The sequence below is a fragment of the Zonotrichia leucophrys genome, chromosome 10, assembly GCF_028769735.1.
Source record: "Zonotrichia leucophrys gambelii isolate GWCS_2022_RI chromosome 10, RI_Zleu_2.0, whole genome shotgun sequence".
Taxonomy (NCBI): domain Eukaryota; kingdom Metazoa; phylum Chordata; class Aves; order Passeriformes; family Passerellidae; genus Zonotrichia; species Zonotrichia leucophrys.
Window position 1 is genome coordinate 20016977 of NC_088180.1, and position 22464 is coordinate 20039440.

General features: G+C 53.3%; 2 protein-coding genes across 3 annotated transcripts; both read right to left on the reverse strand.

The window, feature by feature from the left end:
- Window positions 1-526: 526 nt before the first annotated feature.
- On the reverse strand, window positions 527-15633 carry BLM (BLM RecQ like helicase). Of its 2 annotated transcripts, none has more exons than XM_064722464.1 (21): window positions 15488-15633; window positions 14844-15409; window positions 13231-13399; window positions 12710-12819; window positions 12229-12361; window positions 10646-11337; window positions 9775-9951; window positions 9334-9452; window positions 8573-8686; window positions 7735-7833; window positions 7499-7647; window positions 7095-7201; window positions 6179-6339; window positions 5524-5719; window positions 4599-4789; window positions 3910-4057; window positions 3378-3577; window positions 2441-2633; window positions 2178-2300; window positions 1660-1867; window positions 527-864 (listed from the first exon to the last, which is right to left on the reverse strand). In XM_064722464.1, exons 1-21 carry the CDS (start codon window positions 15586-15588, stop codon window positions 681-683), a joined length of 4140 nt encoding a protein of 1379 aa, XP_064578534.1. In that variant the 5' UTR covers window positions 15589-15633; the 3' UTR covers window positions 527-680. The 2 variants fall into 2 exon arrangements, with proteins under 2 accessions (XP_064578534.1, XP_064578533.1); XM_064722463.1 differs by having other exon boundaries at window positions 12710-12822.
- Window positions 15634-15866: 233 nt separating this feature from the next.
- On the reverse strand, window positions 15867-22461 carry CTSH (cathepsin H). Its single transcript, XM_064722471.1, has 12 exons — window positions 22273-22461; window positions 22110-22141; window positions 21936-22041; window positions 21782-21852; window positions 21240-21344; window positions 20896-20982; window positions 20280-20335; window positions 19217-19298; window positions 19066-19134; window positions 18578-18684; window positions 17226-17351; window positions 15867-16626 (listed from the first exon to the last, which is right to left on the reverse strand). Exons 1-12 carry the CDS (start codon window positions 22346-22348, stop codon window positions 16551-16553), a joined length of 993 nt encoding a protein of 330 aa, XP_064578541.1. The 5' UTR covers window positions 22349-22461; the 3' UTR covers window positions 15867-16550.
- Window positions 22462-22464: the final 3 nt, after the last annotated feature.

Consider the following 22464-nt stretch of genomic DNA (forward strand, 5'->3'; position numbering starts at 1 on the left):
AGCTTTAAGGTCCCTCCCAAGCCCAGGCGTGCGGACTCGGTGCCCAGGCAGAGCGGCTGCAATGCTGGGCTCCAGGCACGCAGGGGACGGCCCGTCCTGCCCTGCCCTGCCCGGGGCACAGCCACCCTCACACCCACACCGCCGTGCCCGGCCAAGGGCAGGCCCGCGCCCTGCACCACGGCACCGACAAGGTCTTGGCTAAAAAAGAAAGCAGTAACTGAAAAAACGCACACCCAGGGCAGGGTTAGACACTCCCAGTTCCAGGATGTGGGGAATCAAATAGATAACTTAAAAACATTCATTACCTTTCTCCTTCCCAACCTGTTCTTTCCAGAGGGGCAGCCCAGCTCCGGAGCACTGAGACAGGAGCAAGTGAGGACAGAGGCAGCCACACCCTTGGGGACATGCAGCCCCCAGAATGTGGGGTCATGATCATGTCCCTGAGGGGGCTGTACAGCAGCAGCACAGGCAGGAGTCACCAACAGGGGAGAGTTTCTAGAACCACTCACAAGCAGAAAGGCCCAAATAAACTGACAAGTTAAAAAATACTTATTTAATGTGAGCTGGTGTACTCGACAAATACACAAGTCCCAAAAGGTTCAGCAGCAGCAAACTAAACAAAAATTTAATAAACAGTAATTCCATCTTCAGGAAATTCATCCTGTAATTGCATTTCTCAGCTAAAATATGGAATACGAAGGCTGAAGGAAGCTCCTGGATTTGGGTTTGGGCAGTGCCATCATGGCCAGCTTCCCAGCAGCTCCCTGTGTGCCACCAACGCTGTAGGACCCGGAGCTGGCACCGGAGGAGGCTGGAGCCTTTGAACTCGGCAGCTTCTTGGTCCTTCTGTACCTGCTGTAGCCACTGCAAAAATCAGAGAAGGTGTGTGTGAGACACCTGTGGCACCTGCCCTGGCCCCTGCACCAGCCTGCGCTCACACAGGCACCACCACTGCATTTTCTGGAAGACTACACACTCATTTTGTGATTTTTTTTTTTTTTTACACACATGGCTGCAAAACGACCTCTGAAATGCAAACAGTACAGCTATTGCTCTGGGATGTACCCAAGGGTGAGCAGCAACAGCAAGCGACACTTCCGAGGCAGCAGAGTTAATGACAGATATTCCAGTAGATGGGAAAGTTCCAAGGATGGGACAAAACCTGCTGGGCTGGGAAAACCATTTGCTACAAAAACCAGGGAGCAGAATGATGAGAATTGGGGGAGGGAAGGGGAAATCCTTGGGAAGTGGGAGATCTGCCTGAGAAGTTCAAGACCAACCAACAGCAGATGCAGGTGTTGCTTTGCATGATACAATCAGAAGGAGAATCTGAATTAACAAGGGGCTGAAGTTCAAATATTCCATCAAATGTTCAAAGTTTTAAGACCTGTTTGTGATTTCAAGCAAGGAACCTGGTGAGCCTGCTAATGCTGGCTATGGCAGAACACTGAAATGGAGTGTTCCCTGCTCAGCCTGCAGCAGTCAAGTGTGAGGACAGCTGTTAAATATCCTTCCTCACCAGCTTTAAAAAGCAAACATGCAGAAAAGCACAGCGGAGCAGCTCTGACCAGGCACCTGGATAGTTTTAACAGCATTATTTAAGCCCATTTAAGTGCAGTGGGATAACTGCTGCAGAGAGAAGCGACCCCAGGCACGTACCCTCTGGGGTGGAACTGCTGGCTGCCACCACCACCCGTCCTTTTCCTCTTGGTGTCCCTGGAGGTGGGCGCCCGCTTCCTCTTCCTCCTCTGGTTTGTGTTATTGCCAAAATAGCTGGAGGTCGTGCCTGCATCCTCTGCTTCCCCATCGCTCCCCAGCGAGCCCGTGCTCCCCGTGGCCGTGTCCCCGCCCGGGCAGGCGGCATCTTCTACACAGGCAGGGAGGGAAAACCAACTCAGTCAGGGAGCACCCAGGCCAGTCAGGACACTCTGCTGGCGTCAGAACATCTGTCCTGGCCGTTCCTCACCTCCTCTGCACTGCCCCACACCTGAATTTATCTCTAGTGGGAAGGCAGAAAGACTTTGGTGTGTTCCGAAAGTGATTGCTCCCTTTTGGAATTATTGAACTGTAAAAATTAGTTATTTGTGATTAAATCATGGTAACTTTTGAATCAACCATCTGCTAGAGGAGGAGAGAAAGGCACTGAACAGAAGTACATGTTGAGGTACAAAGCACACCTGGGATGGAGCATTCTGAGTACTTATCCATCACTTTAATTATTTCTGCACCGTACTTCTCCAGTTTGTCTTCTGTGACACCATCGATCTGCAGCAACACCTCCACGTCTGAGGACAAGGTTTCTGCAGCACAAAAGTATCCCTCAGACATGTCAAACAAATAACTTTTTATAAAGATACCTCTTTATAAAGAAGGAAATAAATTCCTTTCCATGCCCCTCTGTGCAGAAGCCCCAAAGGACTTCTGAGAAATCTGGCCTTACCTGCTATTTTCTTTAGGGTGGAAGTACTGAAGATATTGAAGTAATGCACGTCAAAGACTTTGCCCAGGGTTTTGCAGGTGTCTGTAAGTTCACTGAGGCACTGTTTCACCATCTCTTCCCGCTGGGACATCTTTGCCATGGAAGCCCTTTGCCTTCTGATGGCACTGGCACTCTCTGTCTCGTGGAACTCCACCTGTTAAAATGAGCCATCGGTAACTGCTGCCAGGGAGTTCCTGCACACCCTGACTGATAGCACAGGGACACAGCACAGGAAACTGAGATATCCTCTGATGGACCAAAAAAAGCTGTTCACCCAGCACACATTTTTAAAATAAGTTTTTACAGGTTACTCAGCCCCACCCCAGTTTCCTCAACAAAGGGCTGGAAGAGTTTAGAGAGAAGGAAAACCTCCAAGAGCCCAATTCCCAGCTGGCTTCAAACAGAGGTCACTGGGGTAATGCTGAGGGCTCTGTCCTGCTCCAAACACAGCACTAATGCAGAGAAGGTGTTGCTTCAAGAAACCTGGGACTGTTCCACGACCTTCATGAAGTGCCTATTCCATCAGATCCCATCAATGACTAGGAAAAAATAGAGTAGAAAACAAAGAAGGGAGTGCTGGTTCTTCTTCTTTCTCTTCTTAGCCATCTTTCTGTGGAGGTCAGAACTTTCCTTCACTGTCCAGCAGGAATTAGATGGGTGGGGAAGAAGAGAAAGGTTTAGACCTCTCCAAGCCTCTCAAACTCACTTTTTGCCCCACAATATTATTACTGGAATACTGGGCTAGGAATCACACGTGTTGGATTCTGTTCCTTCCACCTACCAGACATCAGTTCAGCTGGAGGCAAACTGTGTTTAAGCTACCCGAGGGAATATGCTAAAGGAAAACTGCAGCACCTTCCTTAAAACAATGCCTTCAAGAAATGAAATAGTTACACACCTGGAGTGACCCATCCAGCACAGCCTGAGCTCTCTCTCCCAGAATGACATAGGCCACTGCCTGGTCATTAGCTGTGATGTACAAATCCTCATCCAGGATCTTGTCCAGGACCAGCTTTCTGAACAGCCTTTCAGCATTGTGCCTGGAATAGGCAGCTCCCTTCCCAAATATTCCAGACTGAATCTTGGCACTCGTTGAACCTGTGCAACAGAAAGCATAGGATGAGCTTGTGCTCACATAGCCCATGTACACGCATTTACAGATGTGTGGGAGATTCCCAAGGCAGTCTATTCACATTCAAAAAAGCCTTTAAACACTGGAAAACCAATATTATCACTATAGCAACCTAAAATGGATTAAATCTTCAGTTTCATTTATTTTGGATCACTTACCACCATGAGATTCTTGGGAAAATTAACTTTGCGAAATACACGTTTTTTTTTAAACACCTGCTGGCACTGCACAGCCCTCTTGATTCCTGGTCAGGGATTTGTGCACCAGGTCATTGAGGAGTTTCTGGGAGAACACTCACCTAGGAAAATGTCCACCATCATGTTGAGGGTGTACCGGCCAGAGCCTGGGTTCCTGCTGCCGTTGATCCGCCCCGCCTGCGCGCAGTGCTCGCGCACAAACCGCACGATGCTCTTCACATCCTCGGTCACATTCCGTGATTTATAATCCTGTCAAGTCACACCCCATCAGGACATGCCATTACGTGTTCCTGCCCTAATGCAGGCTGTTACTGACAGCCTCAGTTTTCGTGATTGAGCTTTTCTCAGCTGTGAATTGAGTTTGTTCCAAATAAAGAAACCGTGATTTCCTAGTTAGAAACCTACAGGGATACAGTCACAGGGATTCTGGATGTGGTAACACAAAACCAGTCCAACTGACTGTATATAATCCCCCCAGGGTTATTTGTGTAGAGTGAGGTGCAAGATTGCTGGGTAAATACTGGCAATCAAGGTAAATCATTTGGGAAGCATTCCTGTAATTATCCTGCTGTGCTCTAGAACATTAGAATGAGACTAAATAGGCATGATCCTCATCAAATTTGGTTCCAATCACAGCTGTATAAGGAAATGTTTCAAACACAGAGCTGAGACACAATATCCACAGGTACAAAACTGATCAGGATCCCTTCCCTGTCGTGTAACCGCTTACAGATGCAACTAAATACAAATTCAGTTTAACACCACTACAAATAAAACCTTTGGGGTTTACCTTCTTTCTACTGCAGTTGTCACAAATCACCTCTGGGTGATCTTTGCAGAAGGTGGGGTTGAAGTTGGTCTCCCCGAAGTAGGCGAGCAGCTGGACGCGGCGGCACTCGACCACGTTCTCGCAGTAGTGCACCATGCTGTACAGGTTGTTGAAGTGGGTCTGCCTCGTGTGGCTGTTCCCATCCTTCTCCACTGAAACACAGCAAATTCAGTGGTGTTTGCTAAAGCTGCCCCTCTGCCCTTTCATGGAATGCGAATAAAAACTGGCTTTGCTTAAAAAACCCGCAATACTGCCTTTGTTTAAAACGCAATATTGGCTTTGCTCAAGAAAAGATGAGTGGGTTAGTACAGAACAGATGTAGGACAGATTTTATCTCTCAAGTTTTAGAGAACTGGAGAAGGGAAATAAGGCTAGAATGACAAAAATCAAGAGAAGGGTAAGCATGACAGCATGAGAGAAAGTGGCCTCAAGTTGTGTCAGGAGAGATTTAGATAAGATATCAAGAACAGTTTCTACATAGAAAGGGTAGCAAAGCCGTGGCACAGGATGCCCTAAATGGAGTCAGTATGTTTGGAAGTGCTCAAAAAGTATCTGGATGTGTCACTTGAGGACATGTTCTAGTGGTGAACAGGGGGGTGGAGTTGGTCTGACAGTTGGATTTGATGATATTAAAGGTTTTTCCACCCTTAACAATTCCACGATTCTGTGAAGCAAAATGGTTTTAACTAAAATTAAGTACAAGTGACAAAAATCCTGCTCCTGGCACCTGAATGAAAACCATCCAGGTAAGGATTCCCAGTTCTTCCCTCCCTGCAATACTGAACTATCCATGGCATTTGTAAAAGGAAAGTAACACAGGCTAAAATGAGACCAGCAACAATGTGATGCTGTAATGTCATCTCCAAGTCCCCAGAGAAGAACTCACTCAGGATAAGCCTTCTCAGCCTGGTGACATCACTGTAGCTGTAGAAGAGCAGGCAGTGGGACATCTCTCCATCCCTGCCAGCTCTGCCAGACTCCTGGTAGTAGCCCTCGATGGATTTGGGAAGGGACGCGTGGATAACGTAGCGCACGTCGGGCTTGTCGATGCCCATTCCAAAGGCAATTGTTGCACATATCACCTGGGAAGGAGATCATCATGCTCTAGACACACATTAGGGAAATCACTCCTGCAGCACTGCATGGAAAGCAGACCTTTCCATGAGGGACCTGGATTGGCAAACCTGGAGGACTCAGAATTTCAGCTGTAACAGTGCAGAACAAGCACAAAACAGCAACAACCTCCCCTCCTGTTGGAGGAGCTGCTCCACACACAGGAAAACCCAAACCCCAGGCTCTGCACAGCAGTGTGCCGGGAGCTGTTTCTTAAGCCTGCCCTGCTCAGGTCCTCCCTGCTGGAGTAGCACACCTCGGTGCAGTGCTACAACCTTTCAATCACAGAATTCCCAGTGGAAGGTGGAGCTGCTGGGATCAGCTATTCAATACTGCATTCGGTAATAACAACTTCCCTATTATTTCCCAGGCCAAGAGGGATAAAAGTGCCCAAATTTTCTTCCCTTTTTCTCCCATTTTTTCTTCACCTGGCATCCCTCCTGATTAACCCACTTCTGCTGCACCAGATCCCTGTTGGAATCGGTGAGGCCGGCGTGGTAGGCCAGGGCAGCCAGCCCCTCCTTCTGCAGGATGGCTGCTGTGGTGTCACACTCGTGCCGGGAAAGGCAATAGATTATCCCAGAGTCATCTGCAAAGAGATGGGAAAAGAAATCTGAACTACAGTACAGTTTTAGTTGCTTTCCCTGCTCAGCCTGCCAAGCAGACACTGACCTCTCCCCAGCGGAATAAAGATAAGAGTAAAGATATAACTGCTTCACTATAGAACTTATTTTATCAGTACAAATAGTCTCGACAGTCTTTCCTACACAGTCTTTTTGGGCTTTTGATGAGGTGGAATGAAGAAATGTTTTCCTCATCAGTATTTTGCAATCTCAGGATTTAGCATCCATGAACGAAACCTATATAATTCAAGAGTTAGAGCATTCCAGGAAATGCTCTCTCTGAGGGTACAGCATGGGAGAAGCTCTGAGGGAGCTTGGTGTAATCCAGTTCCAGCAGCAGGAGCTGCAGGACTCCAAAGTGAGCCTAGAAAGATGGGAATCTCTGAAGATAGCTTCAGGGGGAATTACAGATAAGCAGACCAACGCAATTAAACAATTAAGATATTGGGTGACCTTTATTCTCTGAAGACATGATCCTAAAAGCTCTGGCAGGCTCCAGAAGGGTCATTCAAGAGCATCAGCACAATTGACTTTTCCATCTTAACTTAAATTCTCAACTTTAGAATGCACATAAATCTGATTCCCATTTTCAGTAACATCACTTTACCCCCATCTTGCTTTTCTGGTAAATATATCACTATTACAGCATTATGAAAGCTTTTACTGCCTTGAGAAGTGGTTCATGAAAAGGCCTGTGGGCACCATGCTGCTGAGTACTCACGGGGGTGATATTTTTTAATCCATTCCAAGCAATCCATCGCCACCTTCTTTGGCTTCTTGGGCAACACATCATATTTCAAGTTATGCCTGTTGAAGCTCATTGTAAACCTGAAATGTGACAGTTCATGGTGCTTGTCAGCCTTATGGATACAGCTATGTTGTGTTAAACAGCTTCCTTCATCATGCAAGGAGGGGCTTGGCGAGTTTTTTGCTTCTTACGTTAATATTTTAAATCTACCTCCTATTAAACTCCATGCATGCATTTAATTTAATTTCATTTCATCAGATACAGCTACACAAGGATTTTAGATGGACCTGTGAGGCTTTTTTTACTTCGCTAAGCGTTCCACTCAGAAATTCCGCGGCACCACACAAAGGGTTCCAGAAGCCTGCGGAGCAACTCACACTTGTGGCTTGAGCATCTCGAGCTGGTTGAGGATGTCCTTCTGCACGCGGGGGTTGGCGGTGGCAGTCAGGGCCATCATGGGCACGGAGCGGAACTTCCTGCGCAGCGTGTTCAGCCGCTTGTAGTCCTGGCGGAAGTCATGGCCCCACTGCGTGGAAAACACAATTTCAGTGCAACTCAGTACAACGCTCCAGCTGAGCCCTCCGGCATTCCTGAAAACAAGGGGAGGCTCTACCTGGCTGACACAGTGGGCCTCGTCAATGACAAAACGTGCCAGGAGTTTCCTGTCGTAGAGGTTCTCCAGGGCGGACATCAGGCGGCTGCTGGCACACACCTGGGACACGCCACCAGTGGGAATGGAAAGCAAAATACCTGGGCTGCAAGTGTCAGCTGGGCTGGCTGAGAGCACACAAACCGCTGTCCTACGCTGCAGAATCACCCTGCACTGCCCAGCTGAGTGCTCAGGGCACAGAGATGATCCCAGCCAGCTGCGTTCTAACCAAGCAGCTGCTGTGGGATTCCCACCAGGTTCTGGGATCACCCACCCCAAGGCCCCTCATTCTGAGGAAACTGCAGTAAATTTAAATTACTTATGTCAGGAAACAGAGAAAAATAATGCTGAAGAGAGAAACACAATCAGCACGCTAACCAGCCCCCTCTTACAAAGCTCTTGTGCAATAACATATTTTTAAGGCAGCATATAATGCAGCCCAAGGCAAGCTCTGACAATTCCCTATCACCCTGACAATGCTGCATTTTTCCTGTATTACCCTATTCAGAGCAGTCTGGATTTAGTAGCTACAGGACAGTGATTAACACTAATGTGCATCAAGATAGATTGAAACAGCTGGGCATGGGAGCTTGTTGTAGGAATTTACATTTTACAGACATACTCAGTTCTTATTCTTGGCTAATTACTGATTGAAATTAGCTACATCCGTATAGATTCTTAATGAGTTACCCAAAACCTAGCATTTTTTTCCCCAGAAGCCTACTCTGAGTGCAGATTTTCAGCACCTCACATCCCCCCCTCTTAGCCCCTATGGTTTTACAACTGAAGATAAAGTACAGACCTTCTCAGGGGTGACATACAGCAGCTTTATCACAGGGTCTTTCTTCGACAACTGCATGTAGATTTTTGAGGCATCAGCATCTGTTCTGTCACCAGTCAGGTATGTTGCAGCAATCTATATTAAAAAAAAAATTATAAATACATATATTGAGTTTTATTACATGCAAAACAGAACCTCCAAATGAAGAAGCTCCCAACCTCTCACTACAAACCATTTCCTAAGCAGACAGCCTTGGGAACACACGTTTGGAACACACATCTGAGCAGCCTGGGCCAGGGGAAGGTGTCCCTGCCCATGGTGAGGGGTGAAACAAGGTGAACTTTAAGATCCCTTCCAACCCAAACCATCCTGGGATCCCGTGATCTCCTGCACCTGCATTTCTGCTCTGTATATCATGTTTCCAAAGATGTTTAGCACCTCCAGAACCCCCCCAGCTCAGGAGCCCCTGGGGCTCGCTCCCACTGCAGGGCCAGGCTGCTCCTGTGTAGGCCAGTGATCACAAACCTCAGAACCAGCCCCTGCTCTGCAAAACACAGCTCCAACACCCAACACCAGGAGCAGCAATAAATCCAGCGGTCACACTGCCAAGATATTCGAGTTCATCCAATTTAGCTCTTCCCAGGCAACTTCCTGTGCCGTTCACAGTGTCCACCTAATCTATTTATGCAGTTTATATCTGGGAGACACAAGATTTGCTGTAAAATTTCAGATTTCTAATCCAGTTACCTGCAGCTTCACTCAATAAAGCTGCTGGAACTTACATCTAAAGTCTTCAGCTTCTGAACCTGATCGATGATGAGCGACCTGAGCGGAGAAATAACGATGGTGACCCCGGCAGAGACACAGGCTGGTAACTGGTAGCACAGGCTCTTCCCACCTCCTGTGAGGATGAGACAACACAGCAAGGGTTGGCTATGGAGAAAAGGGATGGACACCTACTCCTTATTTCCCATTTTACAGCACCCCCGGAAACAACACATTTCGACCAATGCCTGCCACTGAGTGACACCTGTAGGATAAGGAAGTGTTACTGTGTGAATTACTAAGGAAAGCAGAAATTCAATCCCCTCACTCAAAATACCCCAGTGCAAAAATAGTCCTGAAATCCTGCAGTCACAGAATTCCAGCAGCTCAAAGGCACAGAGGAAAAGAAAAGCTTGTCCCAAAGCTTGCAAAAGGAGCTGCAGGTTGGTACCCTGTACCTGTGGGCATGAGGATGAAACAATCCTCCCCCAGCAGAGCAGCATTGATGGCCTCCAGCTGGTTTGTCCGGAAACAGTGCAATCCAAACTTCTTGTGGAATATATTCATCATTTCTGCAGAATGGGGAAATTTCATGCCCCTGAAACGCTCCAGTGCAGGGTTATGAACCACTGGATCTGGAAGACAAAAAAATGTAATTAGAGCAAGTTATGACATGAAGTTACAGAAGGAATTGTTCCCTGTGAGGGTGGGCAGGCCCTGGCACAGGTGCCCAGAGCAGCTGGGGCTGCCCCTGGATCCCTGGCAGTGCCCAAGGCCAGGCTGGACAGGGCTGGGAGCACCCTGGGACAGTGGAAGGTGTCCCTGCCATGGCAGGGGGGGCACTGGATGGGTTTTAAGGTCTCTTCCACCCCAAACCATTCTCTGACTCTGATTTTCACCTCCCCTTTTGCCAGCCTGTCCCTATATTAACCTGAAATGACACTGACCAACCCTGGGCCCTGGGGGGACTGAGTTTGCTTCTACAAACCCATTTTGGAACATCTTGCAGTGAAAACCATCGTACCACTTTGAATCAAAAGCTGCAGAATCATTATTTAACTAAAACATAGAAATACCCTCATTTCCAATTTTAGCAGCCTCATCTTCCAGCAGCCTGAAACCAGCACAGGAAGGGAATATTCAAGTTTAGCATCATTTAGAGGAAAAAAAACCCCAAGATGACTTTGCAAAAAAGGAACCAAAAGAAACTTCCACAGAAACAAAAGGCATGGATGTGATCTGTAGTAGTTACTTGGTATTAGATTCAAAAAGAAATAAATAAGAATTTAAAAATGGCAAACCCCAACAACCCTCAGGAGTGCAGCTCACCTGGATGGTTCTTTGCTGCCATGGGGAGGGCTGGCTGTGCAGCAGCAGGAGTGGAGCCCACAGCCGACCCTTTGGCCCGGGACATGATCTTGGACAGGAGGGACTGGGCAGGAGGCCCCTGCGGGCAGGGCGGGCGCAGCGGCGTGGGCGGCCCCGCCGGGGCGGGCACGGGCACCGGGCTGTCCCAGTCCTCCTCCTCCAGGTCATCGATGTCAAACGCATCCAGCTCCAGGTCGCTGCCCAGGCTGTGCCCTGCGGTGGGAACTGCGCTCTGGGCCCTCAGGGCTGTGCTGGTCAGGGGCTGCACCCCGCTCCTCGGCCCAGGACTGCTGTCCCAGCTGCTGTCGCAGGACTGCAGGCTCAGCCTGAGGGAAGCTCCCTCCCTGGCACCTGCCCTGGCACCAGGCAGCGCTGCAGGGCACGGCGTCTCCTCAGCACCCTGCCTTGGAGCACAAGAGCTGTCCAGGGTTTGGTTGGCTTTGGCAGAAGAGCTGCTGGAATGAACAGAAAGCACCGACGGGAGGTTTGTGGATTTGGGAGAGTTTCTGTCAGAACTGAAGCTCCAGCTTGGGCCAGAGCCTGCACCAGGACACACACGAGGGCTCTGCTCCATGGGAGACTTCCAGCTTCTAGGAACACTGGTGTTGATGCCATTCTGTTTCAAACTGACAGAATTAGCCAGCAGTTTTCTCCTGGGAGAGATAGCAAGGGAAGGAAGAATGAAAAAAATGTATATTTAGTCACAAGCAATGATTTACCAAGTTCTACAACATTCATTAAACAGTTTTGTCTCACTGCTATTAAACATCTTAACATATGGTTCTGAGTCACCATGTTTGAAAATGATTTCAAACAAATCTAAGGAAGAGAAAATACCACCAGAAGAAACCAATGACAAAACTGTGACATCATCTCTACAGACACAATATAAAACAATTCCTAAAAGCAAGGAACAGATCCAGGCAAGGTAGAATATAAAAAATAAATCCTTAAGAAGCAAAACCTGAAGTTAAAAGTATGCCTGAACCACATCATGTTTTTAGGTACTCTCTAAAGACTATGTCTGACTACAACAATGAGAAATAAAACAAGTTGCTGAACTGAGAACATTTACAGAAGCTCAATGGTCCCACTCAAGGAAGAATCTAAGCAAAATGCCAAATCCCAATACTTTATCCATGCATTGTGCCTCAGATGAGGCAGCAGACAGAGCAGCAGGTTGTGGCAGCAATAACTCCACTGGAAGATGACAAGTTTGGGGGTATTAGGAGAAATCCCCATCCCTGCAGTCAGCGAGGGGGGAGACAGCACCAAGCTGACTGCCCATGGCAGGATTACTGAGGAGGACACCTGGCAGGTCACAGCACATCCCCTGTGGGTGCAGAAGCCCCTGGTGCCAGGCAGCTCCTCAGGCTGCCCGTGGGGCTGGATCCTGGCTCTGGCAGCACACAGGGACGCCAGCGCTTGCAGCACTTCGGGGCATTCTGTTCCCTCCCTCAGCCGGCGCTCCCAGCTTCGTTCTCCAGAGTGCTGGGGACACCTGCAGGCGGCTCCCTGCTCCACACGGAGCTGCTCCCGCCTACCTGAGGTCCCGGTGCTGCAGCAGGGCGCGGGCAGAGCGCAGGGCCTGCAGCTCCTGCAGGGGGATGGCATCCACCAGCTCGCAGATGGCCTCCATGACCGCCAGCAGCTGCGGCGCCACCGGCACGGCCTCACCTGCCACGGGGAGGGAGCTCAGCACAGGCACTTTGATCACAACAGTGCCCACGGGATACCACCCTCCAGAGGACAGTGACTGCACTCAATCCGTCTGAGCAATTTACTTCCAACATACTTTTAGTCCATGTGCACAAAGAAACTGTTTCTGTGTGCAGGAACTCCATGAATCTACATATTTTTGCCCTTGTCTTTTTTTATCTGTCTATAATCCAACCATTTATGTCAACTCTCCATCTACAGATGTTCATTCTCCATCTGTTAATGTTCTTGGATTACACAGGATAATAAATAGTTACAAACTACCCCCAAAATTAGAGATATGAAATTCCAAAGCATTTTGTGTACCTGAATCTCCTGCATTGGCATCACCAGGATGTGCTGAGGGAACTTTCTCCTGCCTGGCCTCAGAGATGCCAGGTGTGCACCTTCCTCCAGTGGGAGAGTCTCTGAAAACACTGCTAACACCAAAAGGAAAAGCCATGAAAATACAGATCTCTGTAAACTGAGGCACTTCCACAGAACAGTGGGATTTAAGGCGTGTGGTAAGATAAATTCCTGAAGGCCCAGGCAGAACCCAAGAGCTGAGCAATCACTCATCCTGGGTGCCAACATGTAGAATTTTCTCCCATCCCACTACAGAAGTCACTCTGCTTTTTTCTGAAGTGAAAGCCAGCTAAAACTAATTTTATCAGCCATAAAATTAGTATTTGATAAAGCATTAATTGCAGCTGCCAGCCATCAACCTGGCAAGCAGCAAAGAGACAGAGCTCAATCTGTGCCTCACTAACAAGCAGGAGTTTGGGCTGTTTTTGGTATTTCCGTGCTCCTGCAGCAGACAGATGGTTTCAGCAGTGAGCTCTGGTTACCCGGCGCTCTGTGCAGAGGGGGAGAAGGGCGGCAGCTCCTCCTCCTCCGGGGAGGGAGGGATGATGTCCAGGTCATCCTCCGCGATGTCAGCGCCTGCCCACGGCCCCGCGGCCTCATCCAGCGTCGGGGAGCTGCTCCCAGCCCGCTGTGGCTCCTGGCCCCCTGCAGCTGCAAGAGAAGGGCATTGACACTGCTGGGTGACACTGCACACTGCGCCAGCCTGCCACAGACAGAGGGGAAAACAGCAGCCAGGCTTCAAAACGCTCGTTGGATACGGCTTCTGAGTTCCAGAGGATAAAACCTGCTGCTCCCTTGTCTCCCCAGTAAAACAGACAGACAAATCCCCACAAACCCTCATGGAAGTGGAAAAGTGATACGAATAAACCATACAGTCACCTGTCCTTGGCAGAAGTGAAACACTGAAGAGATCTATTTTTCTGCAATACTTTTCTACAAAAACCTGTTTCTATTAAAAGCTCCTATTATATGAAATCCTAGCCTTAAAAGAGTGCAGACTCATTAGCTGGCACAATCCCTGTACTGGAACTGGAAGGTAAATGTACATGTATTGTGTCTTAAAAGGCAAATCCTACAAAGAGAGGTCAATATCATTAACTTATTGAAATTAATTTCACCGAGAAAGGAAAAGACAACAAAATATTAAAAACAGAAATACAGTTCACAAATGTTTTCACCACTCAGTGTAAGGGCAGCATCCCGGAACATTCTTTGATGTTTTCAGTTGCATAAACATGTTAATTTCCCAAATAAAGGTCCAAAGTTTCAAAACACAGGAGGTAAGGAATCTAAAATAAAGCAGTTCTGTGGGACAGAGCTGCCAAAGCAATGACAGGCAGGAATTTTGTGATCATAACTGAGAGTTGGAGTTTTTTTGTGATGTTTATGCTTGTGTTAAAAATGGAGAGCAATCACTTTTTCTGGTTTGTTGCATTCAGGTCTGTTCAGGTGTCTCCTGCATGAATTTTCTGAGTGTTTTTCTCTCCATAGCATCCCTATAGGTTATCGATCATTTCAGGAATGCCATAAATCTTGTAACTGCAGTACAAGAGCAGCTGCTGCTCCTGCAGGACGCTGTCCCGCTTCCAGACTGGGGGTACCCAGAAGGGAATCGGGGCTGCTTGCCAGAGCCGAGCACGGAGCAACCCGTGACTCCTGAGCAGCCACGGCAAGCCAAGCCCCGGGGTGCACACCCAGCTGCTCCTCCAGCCCGGTACCCGCACACCCAGCCCGGTACCTGCACACCCAGCTGCTCCTCCAGCCCGGTACCCGCACACCCAGCCCGGTACCTGCACCCCAGCTGCTCCTCCAGCCCGGTACCCGCACACCCAGCCCGTACCCGCACACCCAGCCCGGTACCCGCACACCCAGCCCGGTACCCGCACACCCAGCCCGGTACCCGCACACCCAGCCCGGTACCTGCACACCCAGCTGCTCCTCCAGCCCGGTACCCGCACACCCAGCCCGGTACCTGCACACCCAGCCCGGTACCTGCACACCCAGCTGCTCCTCCAGCCCGGTACCCGCACACCCAGCCGTTCCTCCAGCCCGGTACCCGCACACCCAGCCCGGTACCTGCACACCCAGCCCTTACCTGGGCGCGCCCCGGCGCTGCCCGCATCCCGGCGGGGCTCAGCAGCATCCAGGTCCCCGCAGCCGGGCCCCGCAGCCGAGTCCTCCAGGCAGATCACGGAGCTCTGCGAGCAGGGCCGCGGCTCGGCCTCCGCCGCTGCCTCCCCGCCGCCGCCGGGCCCCGGGGTCCCGGGAGAGCCGCGCGGGGCCGGGCTGGGGCCGGGCCGCGGGGGCTCCTTAACGGGGGCTCGCAGCCCCTTGGGGGACACCAGCGGCGGCCGACAGAACTTCTTTTCGATTCCCGACAGGTCGAAGTCATCGATGTCATCCCACTCATCGCCGAAGCTGATAACGGGGCCCGCAGCGGAGCCGGGGCCGGGAGCGGGAGCGGAGCCGGCCTTCCCGGCGGGAGCGGCGCTGGCCGGCCTGGCCGCGGGAGCCGCGGGGGAGGCCGGAACACAGCCCCGCGGCGGCGCCTTGGCGTGCGGCGGAGCCGAGGCGGGCAGGGCCAGCGAGATGTTCACGTCCTTGTCCCTCAGCACGGCGGCGGCGCCGAGGCCCCGCGGCGCCTTCTTGAAGGTGAAGCCCCTGCAAGGAGAGGAGCCCCGGTGACTCCCCAGCCGCGGCGGCGGCCGCCCCGCCCCGCCCCGCCGCCCCGGTACTCACGGCGGGCGGTCCCGCGCCGGCGGCGGCGCGGCGCGCAGGGCCCCGCGGGCCGAGTGCCGCTGCAGCTGCTCCCGCAGGTTGTTCTGCGGCACGGCCGCCATCGCGGCACCGCCCCGCCGCCAGGGGGCGCCCGCCGCAGCCTCCCGCCCGCGCTTCGCATTCGCCGCCAAAACCGCCCCCGCCCCCCATTGGCCGGAGGCGACGGGACGGAAGTGACGCACGGCGACGGGAAGCATGCGGCGGAAATGGACGTGTTTCCGGAAATGGCGGCGCCGCCCTCAGGCCGGGCCCGCTCCCTCCCGGCTCGGACCCGCTCGGCGCCCCGCACGGCCTTGGCCCGCGCCGGGAGGCCGGAGCCCCTCAGCCCCCAGCTCAGAGCTCACAGCACAGCGCTCGGGTGACGAGGCAGCTTTATTGTCAGTGACAGATTTCATTGTGAAACAACACACACGTGCCCCTGCTCACACGCGGCTTCATTTCCTCGGCACCGAGGTTCTGCGGTCTTCGCTGATGGGTTAAAAAAAAATCACCCGTTTCTTCTCTATGTGCATCAAAATACCCTGGTTTTTAATACAAAATATAGCAAGCATTTCATCAAAATTGGTAAAAGTGTACAAATCACAGCACTCATTCATCCTTCCTATAAAGAACAGGGAAATTGCCTTCAAGGAAAATTTTAAAATCGCTACAATTTACACCTGGTGATTGCAGGAAAGCCACCGAGGGGCTGGGGGAGCTCTGTGTGCCCTCAATCGGTTCCTGTGGGATTTCCCTGCACCCAGGCGGGCCCTGCTGCCCCCGGGGTGGATGGAGGCACACCTGGGCACACCTGAGCACGGCAGGAGGAGGGAACCTGGCAGGGACAGGGCAGGCTCAGCTCGGGCTGCTGCTGCAGGAGAACCTGGCTGCTGTGTGTGAGGGCCAGGCTGCCTGCAGGTGACACCCCCAGCAGTGACACCGCCAGCAGGCGGGCCTGGCACCGGTTCTGCCCCTCTGGTACCAGCCTCAGCCCTGGAGCACGTCAGGCACTGCAGCCCCGTGCCCTGGGCCAGCCTGTGCCCTGCTACACCCGAGGAACGGGGTAGGAGGCACAGGCAGCCAGCCCACACATGTTCTTGCCTCGCTCGATAAGGAAATACCTGAAAGAGACAGAAATGGCTGTGAGTGAGAGTTCCCTCCTGTGGCAGGTGAGCGTGGGCAGGCCCTGGCACAGGTGCCCATAGCAGCTGTGGCTGCCCCTGCTCCCTGGCCAGGCTGGATGGGGCTGGAGTACCCAGGGCAGTGGGAGGTGTCCCCACCACGGCAGGGGTGGCACTGGACAGGCTGTGAGGTCCCTTCCCCCTCAGCTCTCCAGGCAATGCCATCCCCTGCCCCTTACACCCTGAACAAACCAGAATTTACATCTCACTCCCAAGAATCCCACTTGTGAAGCTGGGAACGTTTGTGAGGTTGGGATCTCACTCCTGGCACAAGCTGTTCTCAGTGGCTGTGTGACCAGCAGGGAGAAGCCAGGGAACCAGCAGCTCTGCCAGGCTGGCTGTGCCCTGGGCACCTCAGCAGCTCCACTGGGCCAAGGCTGTGCTGGGCAGGGAGCCCAGGCCAGGCTTGGTGAGCCGTGCCACCGCCCAGCCTGGCACCATTGCCCACACCCTCCCAGCTGCCAGAGCTCACTGCAGGGCTGAGGGTGTGTGCCCAGCCCCAGGCACAGCGTGGAGGGGGCAGCCCCAGGCAGCCTTACCCCTGCATGCCCCACAGGCGGCCCCAGGAGTTCTTGACGATCCAGTAGGGAGTGCCATCCTCCTCCCCGTAGCCCACGGCCAGCACGGCGTGGTTCACCTTGTCAGGGGTGTGCTCGCAGCGGGGGCTGCAGGGAGACAACACGGGGTGCTCTGAGCAGCAGCCTGCAATTAGCCAGGGACTGCTCAAGCAGCAGTGCTGACCACACTGCAAACACAGCTGGGGATGCTCTGACTCCCAGCTCTGCAGAGGAGCGAGGGCAGGCACAGAAAGGAGACACTGCTCTGTTTCTCCACTCTGAAACTACCAGCCATATGTGGAGTTAGGGGATCCATGCACTTTTGAGCTCCTGGCCCACCAAGATGAGCTACAGGGTAAAGGAACTTTCCCAACTGGAACCAGCAGCTCTTAGTGCTTCCCAGTGCTCATTTGTACTGCCCTGAAATTCAAGGGCACTGCTTCATGTTTTGCACAGGAACGATGAGTTCTTGGGTCTAAATATGTGTTTCCTCTAAATTTTCAACCTTTAAACTGCACTTGCTGAAAGCTGCTGCCTGTGGTGTGAAACAAGACAGCTCATGCTACATGCTCCCATCTCAAGAGCATCTATTTTTAAACATTTTCAAACTGCATCACAGGAAAAGATCAATAATCCACCTCAGAATTTCTTTTTTTTTGATCTGTTAACAGCTGCTCTGTGCTGAAAGCACTGGAGCATCAATTATTCCATGCACTCTGACTTCAAATCCACCTCAGACTGTAAATCCACAGGATAACTGCTGCTGGCGTGTTCCTCTGACCAAGTCCCTGCCCTCACAGCTCACACCTGCCCAGGGCTGGCACTGACCTGTGGCATCACTGGCTCTTGGCCCAGCAAAGCCTCTGGAATCACCACCTGCTCCTTCCTGAGAGCTCCCTGGTGCAGATCCCCAGCCTCAGCCTCTCCCTTGCACTTTCGCTGCAGTTCTGCATGACCGAGGGTTCATTACTCCCAAATATTTTTCTGTTTCTCCAAACACACACTTTCCCCTGCTGGGACAGCCCCAGCCCCATGGGGAGCTGCAGAGTGCCCCGAGCTGCCTGACTCACTGACCTTCATTCCACCACAACCTGGTCTCCAGGCTGGACAGGTTCCTAGCCTGCAGCCCTCCTCCCTGTGCTGCACCCTCATCCCCTCAGGAACCAGTACATCAAGGCTCTGTTTACCCTTTTTTTTTCTATTTTCTACTTAAAAGAAGTGTGAGAACGCAGTGCAGTGTTCCTGCACGCAGCAGGATAAACAGGGATGCACGTGACTCCAGCCCTACCTGCTCCCCTTGCCCTCACCTCACCAAACGAGGGGCACACACTCACTTGGAATACACTCCTTTCCTGTAGTGCATGAAGTCACTCGTCACCTCAAAGGCAAAGCTCACTGGGTTGTGCTTCCCCACAGCTTCCACCATGCCGTCCTCGTCATACTGCAAGAGAGGATCCGGGTCATCATCTCATCATCCTCATCATCTCCTGGCTGTGCTGGCCAGGCCACGGGGGATGGATAACCCTGCTGTCCTGCAGGACAAGGAATCCAGCACTGAGCTGTAACAGGAGAACCGGGACTCTGTGCCAGCCTGGAGGGGCACCCCAGGGAAGCAGGCAGGAACCCAGGGCCTGCGTTTTGGCTCCAGCACCTCCTTGGTGCCACTTCCAAAAGGTGTGCAGGACAGCAGGAGTGTGCCCAGCAGCTCTCTCTCCCCAGGAGCACACAGGCTGCAGCTGTGAGCCCAGCACACCTTGGGCACCCCAGCACCTCCCCTTGGCACAGCCCTGGCAGTCTGGAATCTCAGCCCTCGGGGCCTCACCTGTGTGATATTGATCACATCCTTGACAAAGGCGATGGCTTTCTCGGGCTGGAACTTGCAGGTGCCGTTCTGTGGGGACAGAGAGGCGCTGTGGGGGCTGTGCCAGCCCTGCTGTGCCCCCACGGTGGTGGCCGGGGCTGTGCTGCAGTACCTTGGCCCGGTAGGGGTAGCTGTCCTCCCCCATGAGCCCCTTGTTGTACAGGATGTACTCAAAGGCTTGGCTGGGCAGGCCCCTGCGAGACAACACAGCTCCGTTAGGATGCTAACAGCTAATTAGTAACGATGAACTCAGTAATGCTGCAGCCTCTGCAGAGCAAAGCCGTCGACATTCCCCACTGTGCAGCCCACTCTCACCAGCCAGGGAGGGGCAGTGTCCGTGCCTGCAGCATCTCCCTGCCTGGGCTGCCTAGCATGGTCATTCTCCAGCTGCCAGATCCCTGGAGAGCACCAGGAGCCCTGAGGGTGTGCCACCAGCTGGCCCACACAGCACTAGCCTCACATACTAAATGAAAGGTGTTTTTTGGTGCCCTCTGCCCAGCCTGGCTGGGGGACATTGAGACACCCACAGCTCCAGCAAGCAGCTGCTCCCTTCCCTGGCCACCTTCCAGAAGCACATCTCAGGAGGGAAGAAAAGAGAGATGATCAGAAGTGCTGATGTGGAAACGCCCAAGGAGGAGTCACAAGAGAGATAAAAAGCACCAAGAGTGGCTTTGCTCAGCTCTGAGCGTCCCTCCAGGGCAGCTTATCTCACAGAAAACACAAGCAGTCAGAAAGCTCTACTCTCTGCCTTCTCTGGCAAGGCCAGGAGGTACTTCCCAAAGAGGAAGTTAAAGTTTCTGTGGGTTCTTCAGGGTGCCACGAGACACACGTGACTCAGGGCAGAACAGCCAGAAGTCCCCTTGCTGTCCCAGAGCCCATCAGAGCCCAGCCTACAGCTGCTGTGTGAAAAAACCTCAGATAAAAAAACAACAAAAGAGGAACAGCAGAGGTTGGGAAATGCTGGAGATTTAGTGAAACATCGTAACCTCTACAGAGGGTGAAATTAAAACAAGCAACCAAATCCAAAGTTGCTTCCCCTGACACATTGCAGCTGTGGGAAGACAAAAGCCATTCTGTAATGTGGAAGGAGCCTGACCCTAGATCTGGAGGAAGGCTGTCCATCACAGGATATAAGATTCTCCAATTTCTGCTCTTTCTGACCCTCTGTGACTTACCCACTGCAGCCGTGGTTGTTGAAGGCCTGGGCGCAATCAACCAACTGCTGCTCTGCCTGCAGAGAAGGGTTTTGAGTCAGTGCTTGAGAGTTTTGAGTCAGTGATTGTCCCACACCTGTGCTCAGAGTCAGTGACTCAAAAAGCAACTGCACAGCAGGAACTGAGAGCTGGTTTATCCGTGCAGCTGGCTGTAACCACCACCAGCACTGCTTTACCCCTGGGAGTCCCTGGAAATGGCTCCATGTCCCAGGGAGGCAGACAAGGAAGACCTGGAGCAGCAGCCTGGGGTGCCCTGGCTGCCAGAGGCATTCCTCCTCACGCCTGCCAGGAATCCATGCCCCAGAAGCACTGGCTGAGATGTTTTCCAAAGGTCAGGTATGTTTTTAACACACCCAGCCCTCAGTTATTCTGCTAAGTTGTGTAAGTGGCTACTGTCTTTCTAGTTCTTCAGGAATATAAATCCTCCCGGAGCTGAAAAACCAACATGTCCCAATGTGCTGCCTGCAGTGAGGCTGGCAGGCAGGGCCAGGCACAGCTTCTGTCCCCACACCTCTCCCAGCAGCCTCCAGCCCCTCTGACACATCCTGCTCCCCAAAGGGCTCTGAACACCTCTCACCAGAGAGAGCAGCTTTCCCGTGGCAATGGCAATAGCAGACTCCAAACAGCCCGTGGTGGAAAAGGTCCAGCAGCTCCCACAGGGACCCTGCACGAGGAACAGGAGAGGAACTGCTCCAGGAGGTGCTGCAGGCTCACCAGGCTCCCCAAAACACAGGCAGGGGGACATGGCAGCAGTGCAGAGCCTCCACTCCGTGCTGGCAGCTGGGCCTGGCCTTCGGCTCAGCCCCAGGCATGGCACAGCTCTGGAGGAGCTCCCCTGGCACAGGCACCCAGCCCTGCTCCTCGGGCACGGCGCCTGCCCGCAGCCATCAGCCCCCTCCGGCCGTGTCACACTCCCCTCACCTGGTTTTTCACGGGTGTCACGAAATTCCCCTTCTTCCTCCAGTCAATGGAGTCGGGATGTGGCCCAGAGCTGCGCAGGAGGTTCCCCTTGGTGGCTGAGCAGTTCTGCAGGTGGGGCAGGAGGGCTGTGGTGAGCCGCCAGGCCAGTGGGCCACGACAGCCACCCTGCCCGGGTGAGGGCTGGTGACCAGCCCACACCCTGGCCACTGCAGCAGGGAGCACTGCCAGCCTGCACCCCTACAGCCCTGGCTGCAGTGCCCCGGCTGCGCAGGGAGCTGCCAGCAGAACAGACAGCTGGGCTGGAGTCAGGGGCAAGGCACTAAAAGCCATGAAGGTGGGGAACAGGGTTGACCTGGCTCTTGCCCAGTGCTGGTAGCACAGGATGTGACCTGATCACAGCAGACTGCAGGCAGCACAGCGAGGGGTGCTGGCCCAGCAGCGGGTGTGGGTCATGCAGAACCCCCTCACAAGGGTACAGATCGCTACAGAACCCTCTCACAGGTGCACTGGACCCCCTCCTTCCCTGCCCAGCCAGCATTTACCTGCGGCTCACTCCACAGGTAGAGCTTTTTGAACTCCGCGAAGGTCAGGTCCGAGAACTGGTTGAGGCCCACTAGAGGGAGGAAAAGGGGACACTGTGCTCAGCGATGGGTGCTGCCCAGGGCCGGCCGCGGCCGGGCGGGCTCGGGCTCCTACTCTGGAAGCTGTGGTTGCCGGCGTTGTGCTCCTCCACGCGCCGTTTGTTGCCCAGGAAGATGCGCAGCCGCCGCGGGTACTCCTCGGGGCCGTAGCGCCGCTCGTTCTGCGGGGAACCGGCACGTCAGGGCCCCGAACCCGGCCCGGCCCGGCCCGGCCCGGCCCCGAGCTCACCTGCAGCATCCAGGCCTTGAACAGCTGCTCCTCTGCGGGAGAGAACGGGCCCGTCAGCGGCACCGCCACGGCTCTGCTGCACCGGGGGCCGGCCCGAACCGAGCCGAGCCGAGCCGGGCCGGGCCGTGCCAAGCCGCCTCCTGCCCTCCCGGTGCCCCTGTACCTTCGGCCGAGGGCTCCCAGGCGGCGGCGGCGGCGGCCAGCAGCGCGGCCGCGCTCAGCAGCACGGGCCAGCCCATGGCGGAACCGCGCCGGGCCGAACCGGGACGGGCGGGACGCAGCGGAACCCAACCGCGCCGAGCCGAGCCGAGCCGAGCGCGGCCGAACGGAGCCGAAACGGGCCGAGCCGCGGCCA

Bases quoted from the DNA above. Each gene is read 5' to 3' on its own strand.
- BLM (XM_064722463.1), bottom strand. From the start codon at position 15,588: ATGGCGGCCGTGCCGCAGAACAACCTGCGGGAGCAGCTGCAGCGGCAC. The intron at 4,790-5,523 runs GTGAGTTCTTCT...GCTGTGTTTCAG, and splicing joins GCTGAGAAGGCTTATCCTGA to TGGAGAAGGATGGGAACAGC. The intron at 1,868-2,177 runs GTGTGCTTTGTA...CTGCCTGTGTAG, and splicing joins CTCAGAATGCTCCATCCCAG to AAGATGCCGCCTGCCCGGGC.
- CTSH (XM_064722471.1), bottom strand. From the start codon at position 22,348: ATGGGCTGGCCCGTGCTGCTGAGCGCGGCCGCGCTGCTGGCCGCCGCC. The intron at 20,336-20,895 runs GTGAGAGGTGTT...CCTTCTCTGCAG, and splicing joins CGGGAAAGCTGCTCTCTCTG to GCAGAGCAGCAGTTGGTTGA. The intron at 19,299-20,279 runs GTAAGTCACAGA...GTTGTCTCGCAG, and splicing joins AACAACCACGGCTGCAGTGG to GGGCCTGCCCAGCCAAGCCT.